At 35.4% G+C, this 27,366-nt stretch overlaps 2 protein-coding genes across 3 annotated transcripts in view; one reads left to right on the plus strand and one right to left on the minus strand.

The window, feature by feature from the left end:
- The window catches only part of LOC131440377 (uncharacterized), a 465,330-nt gene that overhangs the window by 41,488 nt on the left and 396,476 nt on the right, over positions 1-27,366 (minus strand). The gene's annotated exons all lie outside the window — the stretch shown is intronic.
- On the plus strand, positions 18,075-19,538 carry LOC131440376 (uncharacterized). The gene has a single exon (XM_058611632.1). It carries the CDS (start codon positions 18,159-18,161, stop codon positions 19,242-19,244), a length of 1,086 nt encoding a protein of 361 aa, XP_058467615.1. The 5' UTR covers positions 18,075-18,158; the 3' UTR covers positions 19,245-19,538.

The raw sequence follows: 27,366 nt of genomic DNA on the forward strand, positions 1-27,366 counted from the left end.
CAAATATGAGGGAAAAATCGAGTTATTACATGCTGTCATTAGATTAAAAAATGTCCCTAAAACTACAAAATCATCGGAATTATTTTATTAATATCAATTATATAAATTAACAAAAGTATTTGGTTGGAATTGATGAAACATTCAAATCATCTGTATTATTCGACCTAGGGGTGCACAGATATATTATTGTTTTAGGTAAAGAATAATATTTCCTTAGAGTAGCATACAGGGCTGAGAAAATAAATACCAAAACCTCATAAAAAAAAGATCACTGCCGAAGAATCTTTTCTAGATCAGTTGATCATTGAATTTTAAATCACATCGATCAATATCGGTACTGATCTTCCGTCACACAATGGGTAGTGATTTTGGGCTAAAATGATTCTTGGTTTATGTAAGTTCAATCATTGGATGATTCGATAAGCTTTGATGTTGGTGGAGGAAAATCACATATGATCAAGATAAGACATGACATGATCTACGTCTGAAATCGTTGATCTCCCGCTCTTTTTCAAATGGAGTACAATTGAATAAACTGCATCAGAATCAGATAAGTGAAATTCTTATGATATGCTATTATCAATGCTAGAAAATTAAATTACGGAAAAAATTGTCAGTGCATAACTTGAGTTAAACCGTTTGAAGGCATCTTTTTCTTTTTTACTTATATTAGGCAAAATTTATTAATTTCGCTAATTTACTCGTTCCTCCGTGCACTTTTGCTGATCACAACAAAAATGATTTCCTGCATCACTCATTTCCGAATTTACCAGAAGCTTTTACATCAACAAATACACGTTTTCCTATAGAATGTAAACGTTTATTGTGAAGATTTTCTCAGGAAATAGGGCAAAGCAGTAATATAATTAGGTATTTCAAAAATGCGCTCATTTAAAATATTGAACGTCACATTGAAGGGTTTAAATTTTGGTAAAATCATCTCCAATACAAAACCGTTCAATCAACTTAGATCAATTTAATTTTTGTTTGCGGGCAGTTTTTATATGCATACCCGGCTACACCCTTCATGTTCGGAATTTGTATCATGAAATCCGATTCAGGAACTCGGCCTTCAAATTCGGGAACAAAATTCCAGGTATGAATTTTACATTTGAATTGTGGAACTTCTTGAAATCGAATCTATAGTACCAGGAAAAGAAAGAAGTGACGAGAAGCACAGGAACACTCCGCCACCTTCTAGTATGTACGACAAACTGGGCAAGGAAGTCCACCTTTTGATTGTCCGGAATAGAACAATAAATCAGAATTTGTATAGAGAGAATTGAAAGTATTTTCAGGCATCATTGTCTGGAGAGTCTAGATTTTTGTTTGACGTTAATTTTTAGATTTAAACTGAAGCAGGATTGCAGAGTTATTCAGAAGCGGAAATTTTTTTATTGAAGATTGACCTTTGCTCATGACTCATAACTCATAACTTTTAAACTGATTTGCCTGTTCACTTCCGTTAATAGTCGTATAGATTTTATTTTCACCAACTGCCAATAAAAGTCCCGTGGTATCGACAAAGCGCTAATGAAAATTCTCGCAAATTACTCTAAAATTCATCCTCACCAATCGCTAAATGATGGGCTTACGAGTTGAGAGTCTTGTATGGTTACTAAGAACAGTTTGTATATAATAATTATTAAGTGTATAACAGCAACTTTATGACACCAATGAACACTATCACCTCTTCAAAAATTACGCCTTGATTTCGACAATTAATGGTTTTGGTAAATTTTTGAACCATGATAAACCCCATCTTTTGTCGCGCGGTCTTTTTCGATCCCGCGCAAGTATCTTACCACAGCCATATTTGACGAGCTCGTTGAACTAGTCGAAACAATCTCTCCGATGGAATGTTCTTCACGCTTGAACGTGTCTCAACAGCGACCATTGTTCATGCCAATGGAACCGTTGTTTAACACTCATAAGTTTTACTTTCCCGGTTCGGTTTCGGCAGGCGGTAACAAGGCGATGGGAACACTTGTTCGCGCTGAAAGATTTTGCTCGCAAGTCGAAACCATCCATGCATGGAAAGCGTGTTTCGTTTTTCGATGAAGGTAAGGCTTTGAATAAAATCCGCTTGTGATTGCCGGGTTGTCGCCTATAAGTATAGAAGCAACAGGCTTCACAGAGCATCGAGGAATCTGAAAAGTGGTTGGCAAAGTTTCACGCTACTGCTAATTAACTTCAGGAAAGGGTTCGTTTGTATGAATCCCTATCCACCCGGCAGCGGGTGACAATGGTCCCGGAGTCAAGAGCTCTTCAAGGGATTCAATACGATGAACTCGAATGCATTCTACTGCTTCTTCCGGCCATGCGTGGTGGAAAGTTATTCAATATTCAACGAGTTTTGCTGGGAATAGGTCTGCTTTTCTTTCAGTTGGTGTTCCTAGGAAATTAAATTCCGTCACTTTCAGGAGTATGAACTACGTAAAGATTTCTGAACCCTGAAGGTGATGACAGAATCAAGTTTGTGTTCGCGAATGTCAGTTGTTCAACACCCGCCTGACCTTACTTCGTTAACCATAAAGGACGGGAATGTCTTTTTTCGATAAGTCTGAGAAAACTAACGGGGGGCTAGCGGATACCAAAGAAAAGAATTGGATTTCGATTTCGAATTTCATTTTCCTTCGTTCGTTTTTAGCTTCTGTTGCAAATGCGCTGTATTTCAGTTTGCAAATGAAACAAAACTATGCAAACACACCCCTCGCACTGAATTTCGCTCCAAGGGACTCGGTTAAAACAATCAAAAGTTTTTCTCGACGCCAAGCAACGGTGGCAGCTCAGGAAGTTTTGCATCTTTGCCACAAACCGGATGGCGGAAATAGCAGCAGCAGCAGCATCAGCATCAGCATCAGCATCAGCACCAACAGCAGCTCAACAGTTTTTTAGGCAACAGGCAAAGTGTCGTTAAAAAGTTGATTTTGTGTTGGTAAACTTTTAACAATATGACATTTTTTTACACCAGCTTTGCAAGTGTTGCTTTTTCACTCAGGCTACAAGTTGTGACCAGAGGTGTGACGGATGCTGTTGTGTGAATATAATTGAAATAGTAGATATTTGGAGATGGTTTTTTTTCTCCGTCTGTTGTTATATCTAGTTAGTTAGTGCTAAGAGACCAGATCGTTAGAATGCTTTGAATCAGTGAGTTATTCGTTCCCATAACTGGTTGACATTACCCCGTGTTAGTGTTCAGTAGTGCCCAATTAATCATTGCATTCATGAAACAATGCTGTAATCCGCGTACTGGAGATTGGGAATCGCTTGAAGATTAGATAAGATTACGAAAATATAAAATGTTTTTTGTTCAACTATCGGACTGGAATATGTAAACCTCCACCAATCACTGGAACTACTTGAGCCTCGTACATTTTCACTCATCATAATTGATGTAGATCGATTTTTAATCTAACCTGTGTGTCGTTATGTCGCAAACAAGCATCGACAAGCTACACTCAATAATCGTTTGTATCAAATCAGCTCCTTTGCATTTACACAACTGACAACTGAAAGAGATTTTGCGCGGATCATAATTTATATTTGAAAAATTATACACACGAAAATTGAATGTCCTAGGAATAGGATATTAGAATATCTAACACTATTAGCCCATTATAAAAAACCTGTTTTAATCCACCTAGTGATGTAATGATGCCTTTCTCATGTATATAATATTGTGGTATTCTATTCAAAATTTTTCTCTTCTATTTTTGGAAGAAACCAAGAGATTGTTTGTGCATAACATACAAAATAAAACAGTGCTTTGATTGCGTAGGTCATCCTAAAGAAAACGAAATGGGTGCACTATTATATGCACTTCCGGCACCGGAACCCGAGAACCGGTATAATCAAAGTCGGTTCGTACTGCCACCAACTAACATGACATACAATCTCTACTAGTACGCGCTCTAAATTACGATTTAAATGTTTTTTGCATCCGAAAATATTTTAAGTGGCGGTGTACAATATGTAACACACTTTACCCTATAACCTCTGAACCGGAAGTCGGATCCGGATGAAATTCAGGAATTCCGTATGGGACCACAGGACCTTTCATTTGAATCCTAGTTTGTTAAAATCGGCTCAGCCATCTACGAGAAAACCTAATGAGATTATTTGACACATACACACAGATGGCTGAACCGATTTAGATTCAAATGAAAGGTCTCGTGGTCCCATACGGAATCCCTGAATTTCATCCGGATCCGACTTCCGGTTCCGGAGTTATAGGGTAAAGTGTGTTCAATATTGTACACCGTCACTTAAACCGGCGAAACAAAAAACGTAAAAAATTTTCTAAGCTGGTCTCAAAACTACACAAATCGATAGTCATTATCAGTAGGCAACTAAACAAACCGATTCCGGCTATCCTGGTACCCGGTATCCGGTTCCGGAAGTACCGGAAATAGTGGTCATATATACCAAAATGGCTCTCACTCACTTTTCGAGAAGAGTTTGTGTGTCATGTTAGTTGGTGGCCGTACGAACCGATTTAGATTTTATCGGTTCTCGGGTTCCATTTCGTTTTCTTAAGGATGACTTACGCAATCTAATCACTGTTTTATTCTGTATGTTATGCATAAACAATCTCTTGTTTTTTTCAAAAATCGAAGAGAAAAATTTTGAATTGAATGCCACAATATCATATGTACATGAGAAAGGCATCATTACACCACTAGGTGGATTAAAACAGGTTGTTATACTTAATTTTCACTTATTACCCTATAACTCCGGAACCGGAAGTCGGATCCAACGAACAAATCTCAATAGCAGGCTATGGGACCATAAGTCCAGTTTAAGAGAATCGGTTCAGCCATCTTCGAGAAAAGTGAGTGTATATTTTTACCTTTTTGATATATATATAAAAAATAGGTATAGAATTCGCTCAAACATTAGAAAAATTTTCCGAGGCCGAATATCATATACCAATCGATTCAGCTCGACGAACTGAACAAATGTCCGTATGTGTATGTGTGTGTCTGTATGTGTGTTGTCAACTAAGAGGTCGAGATCTCTGAGATGGCTGGACCGATTTTGATCAAACTAGTCGCAAATGAAAGGTCTCCCCGTCACCCAGAACGCTATTGAATGGTTTTGAGATCGGATGTTTACTTTTTTAGTTATACGAAGTTTTATGTCAAAATTTTTAGTTTTTTGACAGTATCTGTCACAACTGAACCTTGAAAACAGAATATGTTTCTATACTTAGATTCCACACGGTAATAGCTATCCAACAAGCCATACATTGTTAAAATCCGTCCATTTTCAACGGAGATATCTAAATTTTTGTATAAGCGACTTTTACCCCTATTCCAGCAGTAGGAGTTTTGAGCGCTGTATGACAAAGCAATGCTTGGGAGCAACGTGAAACACGATTTTTTATACTGTTGCATACAATTGTTTCTAAGTACCAAAAAGACTGTGTACAGCATCCTTTTTCATGACAATTTGCATTGGACCGATTTTAGCACGGTTCGTTTTTGGCAACATAATCGTTCGAATATGGCATATGTAAACCAGATGATATCAGCATTTTCGAATTGAAAGTAATTCCATAATTATATTGATTTAAACTACTTACAGCAATAAATGCTGGAAGAACATAACTTCCATATACCATACGATTCAGTTCGTCGAGATCAGCAAATGCGTCTGTGACAAATGATTTCACTCAATTTTCTCGGAAATGGCTAAACCGTTTTCTACAAACTCAGATTCAGGTTCCTGAATTACGTTTGGATCCGACTTCTGATTGATTTTCGTCATTATTTTTGGTACTTCCAGAGCCGGTATTCTGGAACTAGCATAACCCAAAATGATTCGAATCTCCATAAATTAATACGCAAAACAATTTACATCTTCTATATCGGTATGAATTTTAAAAACTCATCATCTGCAATTCCAGAAACGGATAAAATTCACCAATTTTGTATGGGACCTTAAGTCCTTCAATTTGAATGTTTGTTTTTGAAATTCGATTTGGCCTTTTTAAGAAAATGATTGAGCTTTGAGAAACTATTCGATACTGGAACCGGAATTCTAAAATCGGTGTAGCCGAAATCAGTTAAATTCACCTGAGGAGTGTGTAGACATCTTTGAGAAATTGTAGTGCGAATTAAAATTTTGGGGTACATTCCGAATCCAAAAACGAATACCGCATAAACTGAAATAAATGTGTTTCGTAATCAACTATCCAAATCTGAAAACCCGATAAACCTGATTAATTTATGTGAAATAGACATTTTTATACTAATCACCCTGTATCTCCTAAACCAGAAGGCGGATCTGACTAAAAAGTAAGATGTTTTATATGATTTTGAGACCTCTGATTTGAATCATAAATGATTCTTAGATTTCATTTGAATCTTAGATCGGTTCAGTCATCTACGAGAAAAATGAATTGCATTATTTTAATTTCGTTTCACATATCATCCTGTGGTTCCGCAATCAGAAGTCGGATCCAAACGTAATTCAGGAACCTTGTTTGGGAGTATACTATTTTTCATATGAATCTGAGTTTGTAGAAAACGGTTTAACAATCTCCGAGAAAATTGAGTGAAATTATTTGTCACACACGCATTTGCTGATCTCGACGAACTGAGTCGTATGGTATATGGAAGTTATGTTCTTCCAGCATTTATTGCTGTAAGTAGTTTAAATCAATATAATTATGGAATTACTTTCAACTCGAAAGTGCTGATATCATCTGGTTTACATATGCCATATTCGAACGATTATGTTGCCAAAAACGAAACGTGCTAAAATCGATCCGAGGCAAATTGTCATGAAAAAGGATGCTGTACACAGTCTTTTTGGTACTTAGAAACAATTGTATGTAACAGTATAAAAAATCGTGTTCACGTTGCTCCCAAGCATCGCTTTGTCATACAGCGCTCAAAACTCTTACTGCTAGAATAGGGGAAAAAGTCGTTTACACAAAAGTTTCGATATCTCCGTTAAAAATGGACGGATTTTAACAATCTATGGCTTGTTGGAATGCTATTACCGTGCGAAATCTAAGTCTGGAAACATATTCTGTTTTCAAGGTCAAGTGTGACAGATACTGTCAAAAAACTAAAAATTTTGACATAAAACTTCGTATAACTCAAAAAGTAAACATCCGATCTCAAAACCATTCAATAGCGTTCTGGGTGACGGGGAGACCTTTCATTTGCGACTAGTTTGATCAAAATCGGTCCAGCCATCTATGAGATCTCGACCTCTTAGTTGACAACACACATACAGACACACACACATACACACACGGACATTTGTTCAGTTCGTCGAGCTGAATCGATTGGTATATGACATTCGACCCTCCGGGCCTCGGAAAATTTTTCTAAAGTTTGAGCGAATTCTATACCTATATTTTATATATATAAAAAAGTAAACAATGGACAAAGATGCAAATTGTGAACAAACTGCTTCCAATTTCCGCTGGGTAGTAATGAAAACGATTTTCCTAGGGTCAAAACTGGATCTTATTATATATATATATATATATATATATATATATATATATATATATATATATATATATATATATATATATATATATATATATATATATATATATATATATATATATATATATATATATATATATATATATATATATATATATATATATATATATATATATATATATATATATATATATATATATATATATATATATATATCGATTTATTTTAAATTTAATGTAATATATTAAAAACGGGCTCTATTTAGTTTTTAGGATCTTAACCCATGTCAAATACATGAAAGAAAAAAAATTGCACTCGATTTTCTCGGAGTTAGTTGGATCGACTTTCACAAATGAACGACTGATAGAAAAAATTGGATAATTGCAACTTAAGCAGGAAACCCCGTTAATTAACTTTTGAGTGCTAAAACCGGACCCAGATTTTTCAACGCGCTTATCGTTTGAAAACATCTATTTTGCAAGAACCGCCCAAAAAAACTTTGAATGGAAAAAATCCGGACAAAAGCTTTACTCGGCGGGTGGGTAATGTCAGAGACAAAACTGAAGGACGTGAATATGAACAAAACTGACATGCTTCTTTCACACCTCCGAATATCAATAATCGTTCATATTAGTTGATTGATTACTGCTTCGCGTCAAGAGTTGTAACTGAGCATCTCTATATTGAAGTATGACAGGGACTGAATTCGGAACATGGGACTGGTTTAGAATTCTGTTACAAAATCCAGGTGCAGAATCCAGATCAACAATTCAGTTCATTAATTTGGTTTTAAAATTCTGGAACAGAACTCATTTTCAGAATTCAGGATCCGTATTTAATTCTAGAACTTAAAATTCGAACGTGACTTGAACCATTGAATCCAGTTCCAAAATTTAGTTCCAGAACTCAAGTTCCGAATTAAATTCCACCATGGTTAATCTGAATTATGGAAATGAGCTCAGAAACTGGAATCAGGAATTAGATGCAGGTTCCGAAGTCAGTTTCTAAATTCTGGTTCAAATTTAAAAAATCCAGATCTAGAATTCATATCTTGAATTTTGTTTCGGAATTCTGAATGAGAATTCTGGATACAAATTTCGAACTCAAATTAAAGCACTAAATTCTTGTTCAAATCCTAGTTAAGGAACCAGTTACAAAAACCTACAGTATGCGACAGAAAATGAAGAGACTCAAACATTTTTAATTTCATTGGGCCTTAGTATCTTTATTATCAACTTTAAACATAACCTGTGACACGCTTTGATAACGAAAACTGCCAAAAAATCGATCTAACTGTGTCCAGGAAACAAATAAAAGAAAAATTGAAACCAAATCGTAGAAATAATGTATAGCATATAAGAAATCATTGTAACTTTTTTTGTCTGTATTCTACATTTGTTTGACGAATAATTAAATAAATAAAGTAAATAAATAAATAAAATGTTCGTCGAAAGTTAATATCGTTTTCGTTTTTAAAGCGAAAGCTGCACCTAAACCGTTCGTTTATACCAATTGCACTACACCAGTGCTATACCTTTTCTGCACCGATACCATTGGTGTAGCACTCATCAAAAGGTTGATGTAGCTCTGTGCAAGGGAATCGTTAATTGTAGTCAATGGTTACTGTTTATGTTTTCGTCATTTTTGTTCGTTTATTCATACCTCAATGTAGCACTGCACCGGTGTAGTGCAAATTAAAAACGAAAACGCCATAAGCTTCCTCTACACTCAATATGTCCGCCATTTGCATTTAAGAGCCGTGATACTGAAACTGACTTCTGGGTGTGAAGTAATCTAATACCGTTTTCGTTTATTGATCAGAACAGCCCGAAAGCTGACCCAGAGTCGCCCAAACAACGTTTGATATGTTTGTTTTAGCAACCTGAGGTCGCTCTAGATCGGACTTCAATCGCGTAGTTTCGCTCTGAAAATTTTCTCGGGTCGCACCACGCAGCCGAGTTTGTTTATTTTTTTTTTCATGAGTTGTTGTTTAGGGCGCGTATCACGTGTTCGTTTTACTCGGAGTCAGAGTAGCCCGCGTCTAGGTTCAAAAACGAAAACGGTATAAGGATGGATCTTTGTCGTACATTTTTCAAAATTTTCGTTGATAAATACAAATTCTGGTTCGTTGCTAGTTGCTGTAGATAAAATAGGCTCTCCGAGACTAATCATTGTGCTTGCGGAGAAGGTTATCGGGATATTGATCATGTCGTTTGGACATGCGTGGAGTATCGTGATGTCAGATCTCAACTAATAAATTCTTTGCGTACCCAAGGTAGACTATCCAATGTCCCAGTTCGAGACATTCTTGCTTGTCGTGACCTTTCATACATGAAACTTATTTATCATTTCATAAAGAAAACTGGAGTTTCAATTTAATAAAGGCCCCTTTCAAGACTTAGTTCTGATCCCAGCTGCGTCCATGAGTTCAACCAATAGCTAAATTAGAATAAAAATAATGTAATGATACAAACAAACTCGAAACAGTTTATGAAATTATTAACAAAATGTCTGAAAATAACAGCTTATTTTATAATTTATAGAAGTTAATCGTTTGGTTCAAATAATATTTCCGAGTAGATTTCATAATTAATGACGAGTTACCTAAGATGATATTTAAGTAATAAGAGAATATGTTTTAATAAATGCAAAACGTTGTGACTATGTTAGAATTAAATTAGGATATGAATATTATGTAAAAGTGATGCTACGGCGAAGAAAAACTTATGTAAACTGCCTTAAGAAATAAACGTATTTATGAAAAAAAAAAATACAAATTCAAATATACCAACCTGGTTGAAAACAATAACTGATACCTGGAGCAAAATTTGGTAGAACTAAGTTGTGTGACTTGAGTGGTAAGGTTGTATTAGTGAGAGACACAAAATTTTCTCACGGGTACTGTAGCTCTATAATCTAGAATTAAGATATAGTTTCCGAGTTTCAGATTTAACTTTTGAACCCGTGTTCTGAAACCAAATTCTAAAATTAAAATTAAGCTCAAAATTCAGGAGGAATTTAGTTCCAAAATTCAGTTTTAGAATTGCACAATCCAACCCAAAGGAGGCTTGACAAGCGAATGATAGTTTGAGGCTTTATACCACATAGGAGATATTAACGACTAAGTTCTACCAATTCTTCCACAGGGCGAATTTTGAAAAGACGCCCTATAGTAAAGTAGGACGTATTCATGTGAAAACGTTTTTATTCGGATTTTGCATTCAAAGTTTTTACCAACTTCATGTAAATGTAAATTTAACTTGCCTGTGACATACTGTTTTGCATGTAGAATTCTTTTGAAATGAATCTAATCTATATTTTTCAGCAGCTGATGACCGAAGAGCGCTTCCTTCTATGGTTTACATCACTGGCTTTTGATTTTTCAGTTGTTTGCGTGTCTGAAAGCCTGACGATGGACATTCCATAGACTGAATTGTATTTAAACAGTCATGAAAATTTCAAACTAAGCTTGTCGAAAATTATCTATAAAAATTAAAGGTTGTAAATTCTGCTGGGCCACAAATATTCATAATTCCAGCCACCCAGTGGTTCCATCTATGTCAGTCTATGGCAAACTAGATAAAACTGTTTCATTTTGTTGACTATAGCGTGACCCATCACTTATTAATTCAGGTTCGACACACACAAATTTAAATTAGATTGATATTATAAGCTTGCATTAACTTACGTTAAGAGGCACAATGTCATATGGGGAAGGATTTGTGCAAAAATACAAAAAAAAAACAAACAAAATGCTCAATAATTTATAATTTCGAATTCAATAATTCAAACAGAGCTGCCATATGCCATTCCCTTCGAATCTAGATTACACTTCCGAAGTTCTATCGCATTTTAACAAACGAAGAATCAAACTTCCGCTACCACCACTTCGGAATCAAAGTTCCTTAAAAGAAACCAACAATCAAGAGCAAGGAAAAAGTTAATCACTTTCCGTGTCACGGCTTTCATCGGGGATGGATGAACAAGTGGGCAGGCGCAAGCTTCGGTGAAGAGCAAATTAAAAAGCAATTTATCCGTGGAACTAGAACGGAACCTTAAATTAACATCGGGAGACGGTTGAGATGACGATGTCACGGGTGCGGCTTTCCGCGCTTGCTTAGCATTCGGCTTGGCTGTTCCCCAGGTCCGTCATCTGGACCGGCAGTGATAGAAATAAGTTCAAAGTAATCAATATTTTAATTGGATCAAAATTCTGCTAACGTCCTACAACACCAGTTCAAGTTCCTCGCTCATAATGGACTCCAGAGCAGTGGAAACCAGAGAAGAAACCGAACGGAAGGCAGTTGGAGTGTCGAATCAAAGGAAAAGTCTGCTAATGAAAAGAAAAAAGCAACCACCAACATCGTGAAAATCGTCCGGAGCTCGATGAAAAGCAAAGAAAAAGTCATTTTCAAACTTTAATTCACATCCCCGGCGAAGGGGAAGAAATCGTCTGTCCCGTAGGGATGGAGTGATGAGGATGAGTTGGATCGGACTTTTTTATTTGATTAGTTTTGAATTATGATCTCAATTGAGATGACTTGTGACATTTTTTTCTTCTTTGATTCGAGTTCTTGTGGTTGAAAAAAAAAACGATAAACCGTACTCTGATGGATAACTCGGAAGTCTCAGGTTTTGTCGTTGTCTTCATTCGCGTGCATTATTATTTATGTTATCAATGCTCAGAAAGATTTTTAAACATATTAAAATTGATTGTGCAATTTATCCTTGTAAAGTTTCACAATACTACCGAAAAAATCACTGTAGAACTACTTCCAGTATGTCTAAATCAACTATGCAGCAGATCACCAACTTGTCCATATTGCACTAACAGTTCTAGAAGTTCTGTAAAAAAAATTCACATCGTCATGTAAAATGGAAGTAACTACACCAATTGTGCAACTTATAAACAATTTTCCGAATTTTATTGTACACAAAATATGTCGAAATGATTATTAATCTCTTGTGGAAGAGAAATTAACATAATGATGCTCTCCTGAAGATAAAAATTGATACGCCGAATTATAACATTACTGTGAACAAAAGTTTCTGTTAAGTCTGCATAGTTTTGGCTGCCTCATAAAATTGTAGGTCAGTGTGAGTAGTTTTCTTCATTTTTAGAAAAACAATGATATTAAATCCAAAACTTACAAAAACGTTATGCAAAATTTATCTATTTGAAATACAATCAAAACTTACAAAGATGAGAATATTATCACAAATGTTGCGGAAATACAACATTACATACGCAATGAAAACAAAACTCAATCAGAACAATTGTGTTTGGTTTTCATCTTGCTGAAACAATTAACAGATCTGACATCACTTTTGAACGAAAAGTTAAGTTCATTAAAGTTACTCTCATGATACTGTTTGTGCAACTTGTTTGTATAACTCCAACACATGGGCTTGCCAAAATAATACCTACAGTGCGTATCACAAATGTCGGGCCCGTTAAGAATCTTTATACTGTATTGTTACTTAATTCAACTAATCTGTTTAACATAAAAACGTATAATATTTCTCTCTGAAATATTCACATGTTAATGTATACCGTTATTTAAATAATATAAATCATTACGTTGCGTGAACCATGCTCTATTCAACTCACTGTTACCATCGATGCCATATTAGGAAAAATTGAAGAAAAACTCATTTCGAGATTTTTCAGGTTCAATAAAACATTAGTTCGATCAAAACCGTCTGGAAATTTTAAGTATGCTTGAATATAAGTATTTTAAACACCATTCCGATGATTCTCTTTAAAAATAATAGATTGTTATTTTCACAGAAGTTGGTTTACAATTATCAAAACACGTTAATTCAAAGGCGCTTGAAAATTTCATGCGTGCGAATACATGTTTCACCATAAAAAAGCAGTTCGTCGTCGATTTTTCATTTACAAAAACACACAAGATCAATTCTACAATATGTAGCATTATCATTTTTTATGTACAGGTTATTTTACAAGATCCATGTTTGTGTTAAGAACAGTTGTATTGTAAATCAAATGTAAAACTTATTTATTAGAACTTAGGTGTGTTATGTTTTTGTATACGTCATTCCATTTCTTGTTTACAGTAGGTAGTAGTTTTTACGAGTTTCACAATTGTTTTTTCGCTGATTTTATGACTGCCTCTGTGATGGGATCGACGCATGAGTTTTGTATCAGTTGCACAATAATTGTGAATAAATGTTCGTAATAACGGAAGAACTTGAAGATATGTTGCACAACACAGAAAATTGCGCTTTTTCCATAACACAACAGTTACAAGAATAGTAAAATAAACTTACTTGATAAATTGCACAATCAGTAAAAAAATACAGGACAGCAACTTAACGTGCTACTTGGGTAAATATTGAAAGAGAAAAGTTTTCATAATGTAATAGTGTTTTCAGTTTCGGAGGGGGTTTGAACCCCTAAAACACCCCTCTGTATACGCGCCTGCTCCTTCCTCAACTTCAGGTATCTTGCCAAGCATTACATTATATATGTTAAGGTACAATGTCAGCAACCATTCCTTGAAAATGTCAGTTTCAATTTAATAATATACAAATCGAGAAAACTGTTCCACAATTCCTACATGAAATATGAATATAGCAATAATAATGCTCATTAAAGTTAAAATACCCTGCAACAGACCGATATGTTGGCAAAGGTTATTAAGCATTTCATAGCTTATAAATCTTAAATCAGTGAACAAAATCATTTCTTGAACAATAATGTAAATTCTTCATATCACTTCAAATCGTTTCAAAAATTCTAAAATATCTTATTTCAAGAAACTGAAAAATTATTCGGCTCTATCGATGAAATTTTGATAAAATCCCATCCTGATACTGTTGGAAATTTAAGAAAAATTACATTCCGATTTTGAAAACGCCTTAGAATATCAGAGGATACGCCAAAGTATTAATACTATGTTGCATTAGTGTACTTCGATATATACAGGAACCTATGAGAAATTGTTTATGAAAACTCAAATGAGAAAAGTTTATGAAAACTCAAATAAATGCGGTAGACTACGTAAGATGTCGGAAATTCGAAATACAAAATACTATCACAATTCCCCGAGCTTCAGTTTTCGGAATGGCGTTGTTTACCTCTTAGAGAGTTCATCTGTCTGAAGTCTGAAGCACCGAGTGACCTTTTTCCTTCCTCCTTTTCCGAATAAACAATTTTTAACTTACAAGGTCAAACCATAGGAAAAAATTAGTTTCTTATTATAAATTCAATGGGGGTTTAAAACTCCTCGAGTTAAAAGAAATTCTCAAGTGTTAAAAAATCCAAATTTGTGCCGAAACTATTAATTTCTTCTAAAGATTATGAACGGTGTTGATAGTCAAGTCAGGAGATTTACGGTGAAAATACTTCACTTTTCTGTATATTGCATACCGCCAAAACTCAATTCATGCTACTGTTGGAAAATGAATCAAGTTTGAATGACATAAAAATAAAGCAAAATAGGCAGATTATCAGAAATGAATTAGGTTAAAATCATACGCAAAAATAATAATTTTTCGAGGCATGTCGAATCCCAATGACATAAATCTGATCTAAGAAAGGTTGTTTTACCGACGTCTTCTGTTTGCTACTCCTTTACTGATCGAGATTAGCTCAAATTATGCAAAGAATTTTTAGATGATCAATCGAATCAGCAAATCATCCGTCGTCTTCTAGTAACTCCAGAATAAAATAATCAGTACAGTCTCGAAACGCGCTCTTGAAATTGAAATTTTTATTCTTATCAAACAGTGATATCGAAAGTCGTATCTAAAAAAAATCGATAGGGTTCTTAAATTTAAGCATGTGAAAATTGACGGTCTCTGAGAAAATCGAATGCACATATTGCTTTCATTTTGCACATTTTACCCCGTTATTCCGAAACCGGAATTCGGATCCGGATAAAAACTAGTAGCAGGCTATGGGACTATGGGGCCTTTCATTTGAATCTAAGTTTAAGTAATTCGGTCAAGCGGTATATGAAAAAATCAAGCTCACTTTTTGCCTTTCTCATACAGAAAGGCTATGCAATCACTGTGAAAACCGACTTTTTAACCGAGGCCCGGAGGGCCGAATGGCATATACCATTCGACTCAGCTCGACGATCTGAGCAAATGTCTGAGTGTGTCCGTCCATGTGTGTGTATGTATGTAACAAAAATATGCACTCACTTTTCTCGGAGACAGCTGAACCGATTTTCACAAACTAAAATTCAAAAGAAAGGTCTCTTTGTCCCATAGCCTGCCATTTAATTTCATCCCGATCAGATTTCCGGTTCCGGAGATATAGGATGATATGTACCAAAAAATTGGAAAAAATATGCACTCACTTTTTTCAGAGATGGCTGAACTGATTTTCACAAACTTAGATTCAAATAAAAGGACTAACAGTCCCATAGCCTGCTATTAAATTTTGCTATTTTTTGATCCAATTTCCGGTTCCGGAATTACATGGTAATATGTGAAAATAAGAGAAAAAATGTGCACTCATTTTTCTCTGAAACGGCTCAACCGATTTTTACAAACTAAGATTCAAATGAAAGGTCTTATAGTTTCCTAAAAATTTTTAGAACATTTCATCCGGATCCAATTTCCGGTTCCGAAACTAAAGCGTGATAAGTGGAAAACTACCAATTTCATTAGTAGTTTTTCACAAACGATGGTCGAAAACAGGTACAAATCCTATAAAACTGTCTGATGAATTATTCTAGTTTGCAGAGATTGTTAGTTTGTTGGCATAAAAATTTAATTCGGCACTACTGGTCCCCCTTTTTCCTGTTCCGGAAGCACCGAAAGTGTTGAAGAAAATCTCTAAAAATAGAACTCACTTCGATTTCTCTTCGATGCTTGAACCGATTTTCACAAATCAGCAGTTACAGGGCGATGAGTGTCAAAGTTTTCAAATCGCCATATAGATTGACAATATGTACCACACCGAAAGAAGAAGAAAACATAACTCGAACGATGCGTGCTTTGTTTTATTTCGTACTTGCTGTAAAGAAAACGAAACGGTTACGGATGTCTGCTACTGGTGTGTGATATTGGAAAAAATCGATGCTGCGGTTGATAAATATTTTAGCTATTTTATGATAAGTGCGAATGTCAATGAATTGAAATTTATGTGAAAAAAAACATACATCGGAATTTCAAGCTTTGAGATGTAAATACAATTTTCATAGTAAATACCACATAGTGGTAGTGATGTAAATTATAACAGTAATAATAATAATCCTACTACATGTTTTATGCTGCTGATTCATACTGTTTAGCTTTACTTACATATGCAGAAGTAACAGAAACGCAGGTTCGCTTCGTTTGTTAGATTTCGTTTAATTGGTTTAATCGAAATAGAGCTCTAGTCTAGGTTTAACTAGTTTAAAAACGGTTCCAATTTGTAGATCATATTTGTTGCTGGCAAACAAACCAACTTCGGCTATTCCGGTCATCTGAATCCGGTTTTGGAAATGGTGATTAAAAACTGCAAAAGGGTCTCACTCGCTTTCCTTCAAAATGGCCACATCGATTTTCACAAACTTATAGGTTCAAAGGAAAAGTCTTACAATTTCATACGGAATTCCTAAATTTGTTGTAGATACTACTTCCGGTTCCGGAACTAGAGGATAAACAGGATTTGTGAAGTTTGTCAGATTTGGTCCGAACAAACTTTCTTATTTCTATTCAATGAACAGTTGTTTTATCGAATTCCACAGTGATATTTACGATGTTATGAGTAATATCAATATAAGAAAGGCATCATTTCACCACTAGGTGGATTAAAACAAGTTTTTTTAATTTATGTTTCACATTTTACCTCGTTACTTCCGAACCTGAAGTTCGATCAGGATAAAATGCAATAGCAGTTTATGAAACCAACAGATCTTTCATTTGAATCTAAGTTTGTTAGAATCGGCCCATCCGTCACCAAAAAAATCGAGTGCATATTTTGTTGGTTATATACACACTTATCACACACACAGTGCCTTCCTGTATGAGAAAGGCAAAAACAATAATGCGATTACTTACTTGCGTTTTACTTTCCAGAGAAACGGTTAATATAGGCTAGAATATAGGTTACCTTGCTCTGTAATGCGTGATCAGAATGTGCTGCATCGACTAAAATTATATCACACCACTTTTTCAACAAAACTCAAACTGTCTACAGTAGGTGGCGCAGTAATATATGGGAGTTGTTGACAAGTCACCCCTTTGCCCCGCACCCGATTTTAATTTGATGAGGTTCGTTTCTCAGGTTTTTTTGTGCAATTTGAGATTTATGTTTTATGGATTCTGAAATATGCACTCAAAAAACCATTCTTTCCAAACGCGACATTTTAATTCCTTAAATGATTTACCTTTAGAAGACTTAAATCCCTTTAGTTAATGTCAAAAACAATTGAATATATTTTGATAGTAATGGGAAGTCGCCTTTCTCATATAGTTCAAACTCTGATGAGATATTTTCAAAAAAAAATTGATTGAATCCTATATAAAGACAATAATGTTAGTTCGGGCATAAACTTATAAAATTCAAACAGTTTTTAATCTAATTTAGACTTTTGCTTTTCTCATATAAAAGGTGATTTTTTTGAGGTTAGGATTTTCATGCATTAGTATTTGCTCAGATTTTTTGAGGTTATGATTTTCATGCATTATTATTTGCTCAGTATGCTCTGACATTTCATCATGAATAGACTTACTAACGAGCAACGCTTGCAAATCATTGAATTTTATTACCAAAATCAGTGTTCGGTTCGAAATGTGTTTCGCGCTTTACGCCCGATTTATGGTCTACATAATCGACCAAGTGAGCAAACAATTAATGCGATTGTGACCAAGTTTCGCACTCAGTTTACTTTATTGGACATTAAACCAACCACACGAATGCGTACAGTGCGTACAGAAGAGAATATTGCGTCTGTTTCTGAGAGTGTTGCTGAAGACCGTGAAATGTCTATTCGTCGCCGTTCGCAGCAATTGGGTTTGTGTTATTCGACCACATGGAAGATTTTACGCAAAGATCTTGGTGTAAAACCGTATAAAATACAGCTCCTGCAAGAACTGAAGCCGAACGATCTGCCACAACGTCGAATTTTCAGTGAATGGGCCCTAGAAAAGTTGGCAGAAAATCCGCTTTTTTATCGACAAATTTTGTTCAGCGATGAGGCTCATTTCTGGTTGAATGGCTACGTAAATAAGCAAAATTGCCGCATTTGGAGTGAAGAGCAACCAGAAGCCGTTCAAGAACTGCCCATGCATCCCGAAAAATGCACTGTTTGGTGTGGTTTGTACGCTGGTGGAATCATTGGACCGTATTTTTTCAAAGATGCTGTTGGACGCAACGTTACAGTGAATGGCGATCGCTATCGTTCGATGCTAACAAACTTTTTGTTGCCAAAAATGGAAGAACTGAACTTGGTTGACATGTGGTTTCAACAAGATGGCGCTACATGCCACACAGCTCGCGATTCTATGGCCATTTTGAGGGAACACTTCGGAGAACAATTCATCTCAAGAAATGGACCGGTAAGTTGGCCACCAAGATCATGCGATTTGACGCCTTTAGACTATTTTTTGTGGGGCTACGTCAAGTCTAAAGTCTACAGAAATAAGCCAGTAACTATTCCAGCTTTGGAAGACAACATTTCCGAAGAAATTCGGGCTATTCCGGCCGAAATGCTCGAAAAAGTTGCCCAAAATTGGACTTTCCGAATGGACCACCTAAGACGCAGCCGCGGTCAACATTTAAATGAAATTATCTTCAAAAAGTAAATGTCATGTACCAATCTAACGTTTAAAATAAAGAACCGATGAGATTTTGCAAATTTTATGCGTTTTATTGTTTAAAAAAGTTCTCAAGCTCTTAAAAAATCACCCGTTAGAAAGACTATACAATCGTTGCAAAAACCGACTTTTGAACCGAGGCCCGAAGGGCCGAATGTCGTATACCATTCGACTCAGCTCGACGAGCTGAGAAAATGTCTGTGTGTGTGTGTGTGTGTGTGTGTGTGTGTGTGTGTGTGTGTGTGTGTGTGTGTGTGTGTGTGTGTGTGTGTGTGTGTGTGTGTGTGTGTGTGTGTGTGTGTGTGTGTGTGTGTGTGTGTGTGTGTGTGTGTGTGTGTGTGTGTGTGTGTGTGTGTGTGTGTGTGTGTGTGTGTGTGTGTGCGCGTGTGTGTATGTGTATGTGTGTGACAAATATTGTCACTTACTTTTCTCGGAGATGTCTGTAACGATTTTCACAAACTTAGATTCAAATGAAAGGTCTTACAGTCCCATACAAAGTTCCTGAATATCATCCAGATCCGAATTCTGCTTCCGGAATTATAGGATGATATGCACCAAAAATGTGAAATTAATATCACCTAATTTCCTCGAAGATGGTAGAACCGAGTTTCACAAACCTAGATTCAAATTAAAGGTCTCATGGTTTAAAACAAAGTTCCGGAATTTCATATGTATCCAACTTGATAGGCTGATATGCACCAAAAATATAGAAATAGTTAATTAAAAACGTGCTTATTCCACCTAGCAGTGAGATGATAGCTTTTTTATCATCTGCATGTGTTTTTTGCATGAATATTCTTCGATGTTTTAGATCTCATGACATTATTTGAATGACCGTCGTTTAAAGCGGCAATTTAAAGTTCTATTCACTCATTATCCGTAGAGGAAATTTATTTTTGGGTACCTTCCGAATCTAAAACTGAATACCACTTAAACTGAAATAAGTTTATTTGGTTATCAACTATTCGAATCTACAAACCCGATAAACCTGATAAATTTATGTGAAACGGACATTTTTATACTAATAACACTGTATCCCCTAAACTGGAAGATGGATCTGACAAAAAAGCGAGATGTTTTATAGGATCTTGAAGGTCATTTTAATCGTTTATGATTCCTAGATTTCATTTGAATCTTAGATCGGTTTAGCCATCTACGAGAAAAATGTGTTACACAATTTTAATTTCGTTTTACATATCATCCTATAGTTCCGCAACCAGAAGTCGGATCCAGAGGTAACTCAGGAACCTTGTTTCGGAGAATACGACTGTTCATATGAATTTGAGTTTTCAGAAAACGGTTGAGCCATCTTCGAGAAATTGAGTGAAATTGTTTATCACACTCGCATTAGCTGATCCCGACGAACTGATTCGAATGGTATATGGGTGTTATGTTCTTCCAGTATTTATTGCTGTAAGTAGTTTTAATCATTATAATAATGGAATTGTTTTCAAGTCAAAAATGCTGCCATCATCTGGTTTACGTATATCATATTCGAACAATTATGTTGCCAAAAATGAACCGTGCTAAAATCGGTCCGAGTCAAAATTCCATGATAAAGTATACTGTACACAGTCTTTTTGGTACTTAGAAACAAACGTATTAAAAATCGTGTTTCACGTTGCTCCCAGACATCACTTTGTCATTCAGCGCTCAAAACTCTTACTACTGGAAAATGACGAAAAGTCGCTTACACAATAATATCGATATCTCCGTTAAAAATTGACGGATTTTGACAATCTATGGCTTGTTGGATAGCTATTACCGTACGGAATCTGAGTCTAAAAACTGAAAATTTTGACATAAAACTTCGTATAATTCAAAAAGTAAACATCCGATCTCAAAACTATTCAATAGCGTTCAGGGTGACGGCGACACCTTTCATTTGCGACTAGTTTGATCAAAATCGGTCTAGCCATCTCAGAGATCTCGACCTCTTAGATGACAACACACATACAGACACACACACATACATACACACACGGACATTTGCTCAGTTCGTCGAGCTGAATCGATTAGTATATAACACTCGGCCCTCCGGGCCTCGGAAAATTTTTCTAAAGTTTGAGCGAATTCTATACCTATTTTTTATATTTATAAAAAAAGGTAAAACGTGAATATAATGTCACTCACTTTTCTCGGAGATGGCAGAACCGATATTCACAAACTTAGATTCATATAAAAGATCTTATAGTCTCATACAAAGTTCTGGAATTTTATTTGGATCCAACTTCCGGTTCCGGAATTACAGGGTAATATGCATAAAAATGTGAAAATAATGCACAAAAAATGTGAAAATAATGTCACTCACTTTTCTCGGAGATGGACGTTCTTAACATGTCATAGGAATATCCCAATTTTCATTCGGATCAAACCGGTGGTTTTGGAGATAGGGTGCTCAATATGAAAACGTCAATGTCAGGAATACTTTGTTCTTAAGCTACCTTTTATATTGGCTAGTAATTTTCTCTAGTTTGCAGACCACGAGACTCTGTAACCAAATAAACCATTGATAGTTTGATAAATGATTTGCTAAATTTTATCCAAGTCCGACTACCAGTACTTTTTTTCCAAAATTTGTAGTTCATGTTAGTGTATGGTTGAATGAACCAGACTATATGCCTATATCCAGCTTTCGGTTCCGGAAGTACCGGCAATAATAATCAAATCTGTATAAAATGTTCAAAACGACGTATGTAACAATGAGAGATTCTCTTTGTTTACTTTCTCTTTCGATTATTGCGAAATATTCCTGCTTTTTTCGGTAATTTCTCCAGAGCAGATTAAAAGATGATAGCTTTAATTATTATTATCGGTAAATGATTGGAGAGAAGGATTGCTAAGTTGGCCGTAATAATCAAAAGAGAAAGTAAACAAAGAGAATCTCTAATTGTTACATACGTCGTTTTGAACATTTTATGCAGAAATATGATAAAATGGAGCTCATTTCACTTTCTCACATATGATTGAATAGATTTTCACTAACTTAAATTCAAATGTAGTGTATCAATGTAGTAGTATGATGAAATAGATATCTTCAAAACTATTTTCTGAACTTTTCAAATGGTAGTATTTCGAGGAATTTCTGCTGTAATATACAGGAGAAAATGAAAATGACATCAATGAAAAGACATCATTACACCACTAGGTGAATAAAAACAGGTTTTTTGTCGTGCATATGACCTTTTTAAAATATACCCACTGAGAGAGTATTAAGTTTTTGATCGTAAACATCTCTTGATACATGTAACGTATCAACATAATTTTTGCTACATGCCATCGGAAATATGATCACAATTTTATTATAAAATTTTCAGTTGTGTGACATAATCTCAAATAATTCAAAACTAAACTTTTCTGAAAAGTTTGGTTTCAACGAGTATCAAGGAAAACACATAACGCTTGTAGTTCAGTGATCTGTGGAAGGATTTATATAATCTAACTACCAATAGATTCGAATTTTTCAACTTGAACGTATATTGCAACAATATTGAAGTTTTTCAATAGTACACTATTGAAAAACTTGTCTGATTTGATCCATTTCAGCACCAGCCAATCAGAACGCGTTCTGAGGAAGAGAACAAAATATGTGCTGCTAAAATAAAAGCAGATTTTTTCACATTTTCTATTATTTTGGAAGCAATGATTATAGAGTAACATCGGGCCGGCCACACAGCGAAACCACACCAGAAACTTGCAAGCTGAAGTCAGCAGTCGTCAAGGAAGAGCTGCTCAGTTAGATTGTGGGCATCAAATTAAGTAGACAAAGTAGACAAAGTTTGCACTGTCACTAACACATTAAATTGCGAGTCACGCACATCTGTATACTAGTATGGCTGTCGTTTGGATATATGTCGTACAAAACAGAATTGCCACGTATACAGATTAATCTGTATTTGTATCATAAAGACCTATACTGGTTATTTAATAATATTTAATTGTGTTTCAGAATGTTTAATGTACTAATCTGAACTTTAGTTTAGGTGCATCGTTTCAAATTCTAGTAGTGAAAAAGGGTAGTAATTCATACAATTGATCCACTAATTTAGATTCGGAAATTTTAAGGAACATGTCAGTTGTTTTCGTATTCACGACATCCAGTTATGTCTCTGACACTACCCACCCGCCTTTTTTTTCATTATTCACATTAGCTATAAATGACGGTCTAAAATTTTAAACATACTTCATCCAGTTCCGAAATCGCAAACAGAATCCTTTTGTAAGATCTTTTGTTTGAACCAAAGTTAACGAAAATTGCCAAACACTGAGAAAATGCAAAGAGTTCCAATTTGCAGTTTTTGACCACTTTGAACTATATTTAGAAGAAATATTCCGGAAACTGATAGCCGATATACCGAAATCAATTGTTTTGCTCATGATTACATACCCTATCTATATGAGAAAGACAAAACCGAGAGAATTACTCGTAAAATGCTCTCTATAAATCATTGTATACTCCACAGAAGGCCTCATAGCACATTTCACAGAACTGAATCATAGCATAGCATATTCGCCTGCAGATAGACTCCCTAACAAAACGTTCGTAATTATTGAATTTGAGATGAAGTTCATGACATCTTGACTATTGTTCATGGCACATTTCAATAACAACAAAATACACTCCACACATATACATAATACATATTCTCTAGAAATCACGACTCATTTTGCTCTATTGTAGAATCGGGAATCTGTTTGAGTAACGGAAAACTTATTTAAAAAATTCTCGGTAAGTTTCATAACAATGAGGGGAATCGTACCAATAGTCATCTTGTTAGTTGAGTCAATATATTATTTTTCTTATTATTTGGCCTACAACCAACGGTTTGCTTTGTAATGGGTCGATGTATATTTACTTTGATCCTAGGAATCAATATTACTGGAAAATAAAAAAAAAATTGCAATGCTTCCGTTACTGTGACGCAAAAGATCGAGGCGATTGCATCTATTTTCATCTTATTATTTGAGCCAATGTATTGAACAGAGATGGCATACCTCATAACTAATCGTGTTCTTATATGAGATAAATGATGGAGCTGCAATAATTAAGAGAGTAATTGCCCTATAATGTTACTGTAACTTCTACTTGTTCGATGCATTTGATTCCTATAAGTTGCTGGCATTAAAATGTATAGGGTGTAACGCCATTTTCATAATCGTTTTTATGAGATAAAAATGCAAGTTCTTTTTACAATTTTTGACACAACATAAATTAAAACAATTTTAAAATTTGTGTATGGCTTTTATGTCGTCATTTGAAATCACTTGCACTCCTAATAATTGCTGGCTCACTCACTAACTCTCAATCTAATAATTTCTAAATCGGATCAGCATCCTAGGGGTCATAAGACCTTCCATTTGAAAAAGCGGATGGGTTATGTCAAGCACATAACTGGAGGACGTGAATACGGATGAAACTGACATACTTCTTTCACACTTCCGAATATCAATAATCATTCGTAACAGTCGATTGTGTAATTTTTGCAACTTTTACTGCTTTGCTTCCAGAATTTTAACGGTGCATTTATACTAAAATGTGGGTTATTGACGACAAATATTCTTTACAATTCAAATAATGCTGAAAATTAGAGTAAAACAATATGACACACATATGTTATATTTGTTTTTCATATTCAGTGGACGAGACCTTTGCTTAGTTCTTTGGGAATATTTTAATGGTTCTAAGAGAAACCGATTTGTGAAATTTATCTGTTGTTTACAACTGTTGAGTACCTTTTGACATTCAGGAACTGGAATTGAACTGAAGAGCAAAATTCGAAACATGGGTTCCGAATTCAGTTGCAAAATTCAAGTTTGAAATCCAGATCAAGAACTCAGTTCATGAATTCAGTTCTAGAACTATGGAACTTAACCCATTTTCAGAATCCAGGTTCTAAAACCGAATTTTGAATATGAATTCCGAATCTAAATTAAGGAACTGAATTCAGTTCAAATATCTAGCTCCAGAACCCAAGGTCCGAATTCATTTCCTGCATGCAGGTTCGGGATTCTGAACCTGAATTCCGGAAATTAGTTCTGAAACTAAATTTAGGAATTAAATTCTGAAACTGAATTCAGGAAGAGAATTCAGAAACAGAATTCAGGAAGAGAATTCAGAAACAGAATTCAGGAAGTAAATTTCGAATCTGAGGATGTAAGTTCTAAATCTGAATTCGGGAATTAAATTACAGTTCAGAAGACAGTTCCAAAATTCGGGTTCGAAGTTCAGATCTAGAATTTTATTCTAGAACCCAGATCTGAATTCCTGAATCAGTACTTTGGACACAAATTCCGAACTTAAATTAAGGCACTAAATTCAGTTCCAAAATCTAGTCAAGAAACCAGTTCCAAAAAACTAGTTCCAGAATTTCGAATTAGGTTTCAGTTCCAAAATCTTAGTATTAACTTTCGAACCAGTGTTGTGGAATTCAATTCTTAACTGAATTCTGAAACTAAATGAATTAAATTAATGAAACCTTAAATTAAGTTCAGAATTTTTCAACTTAGTTTCAAAAATTCAGTACTAGAATTCAGTTGCAGAATCCAACCCAAATTGAGGCTTTACACCAGGCAGCTTGTCTGTTGTTATTTCTGTTGGTTGAAAACTAAATCATATTTTTGATGGCATAGCGAAAGAATTATGTTGCTGTATTTAGTACAACTCAAGATATTCGCCCATTCTTCTGTAGGGTGATTAATTATTATTAATATAATTTTTTTTTCTGTAGGGTGAATCTTTAAAGGCGCTTCATAGTAGAGTAAGACGTATTCACGTGAAAATATGAATATCAACTATATCCGAGAAGCTGGAAAAAGCCTAATAGAGAATTTTTTTGTTTGTTTTATTATAAAGGTTTAAACCTTAAGGTCATTCACCTTTTCGAGCCAACAACATATTTTGACCCTGTCTTCATAAATGCATCGACTAATCCTAATACGATATAGACCCAGGTAAAGACGTCCCCTTCAATAGAGAATTTCGTGACCAGTCTAACACCGATTGTCCGAACATTTTTTTCACTTATTTTAAATACATTTACTAAAATTTCTATGTTACTGTCAGATAAAGTCGCATTCATCATCCAATTCACCCACTATGCCATTTAATTACCAATATATTTACTCAAACAACAATCAAACTCAGAGCCTTGTTACTCGCTGCGTGTTTATATTATAAAATAAACACAAAAAATGGCCATTTCGGAATAAGCATACATTTCCAACTTCCGGCCAACCAGTCGAGTGCCGACAGTAGCCGTACGTCTAACTTGTCACCTAGGCTAATTGGCTCACCAGCGAGCAAACACCAATTCATCAAGCTTCGTTAGTATGCATTGAGCAAGTCTACAATTTTCCACCACTAGTTTGTCGTTCCGAAATTTATTGCACTCTGTCAATTTTCGGTTCCAGCCCCGAAAACGAAAATAGGTCCCGCACTGCAAAACAACTTTATTGCTATTTACATTTAACATATTGAATAATCACACAACCGACAAAAGTTTGCAACTTTTCTCCGGACTCCCAGTTACTGCTCTCCATCGGCATGTCGACGGTCATAGTGCCGTGTATCTTTTTCCGTGCCAAGTGTTCTCATCCATCCAGAAATCCAGTGAGCTACGGGCTTCAAACTTTCGCCTTCCGGAACCCAACGCCGTATGGGCCATAAAATTTATGGCGGATAAACTGGCTTGTGACTCACTTATTGTGATGTGCGGTTTCCAGCTGCCTGTTCGGGTGTCCCATTCGTATTTGGTGACCCCGAAGCAAAATCGGAGAAGAAAGCCCGGAAAACAGGAAAACATAAATTTCATCTCCGCCATTTAACCGACGGCACTGTCTCCGGTTCTAATCTTGACATGCCGGTTGATGCTTCTTCGTCTGAGTGACGTTTGTGGACGAGCGGCTGAAGGCTGCTGGAATGCAGTACCAGTAAGGGAAAACGGAATTGTCCTGGCTCCCTGACCTGAGACATTGTCAACCCCAGCGGAACAACAACTGGCAGTTGGTCCCGTGATAGATAGAGGAATAACAGTATTCCGGAGTGTTTCGTGACAGTAGGACCGAAGCAGATGTAGACAGTAGAATTTACCCTTCAGATCATTTGAATACG

The sequence above is a fragment of the Malaya genurostris genome, chromosome 1, assembly GCF_030247185.1.
Source record: "Malaya genurostris strain Urasoe2022 chromosome 1, Malgen_1.1, whole genome shotgun sequence".
NCBI classification, from domain to species: domain Eukaryota; kingdom Metazoa; phylum Arthropoda; class Insecta; order Diptera; family Culicidae; genus Malaya; species Malaya genurostris.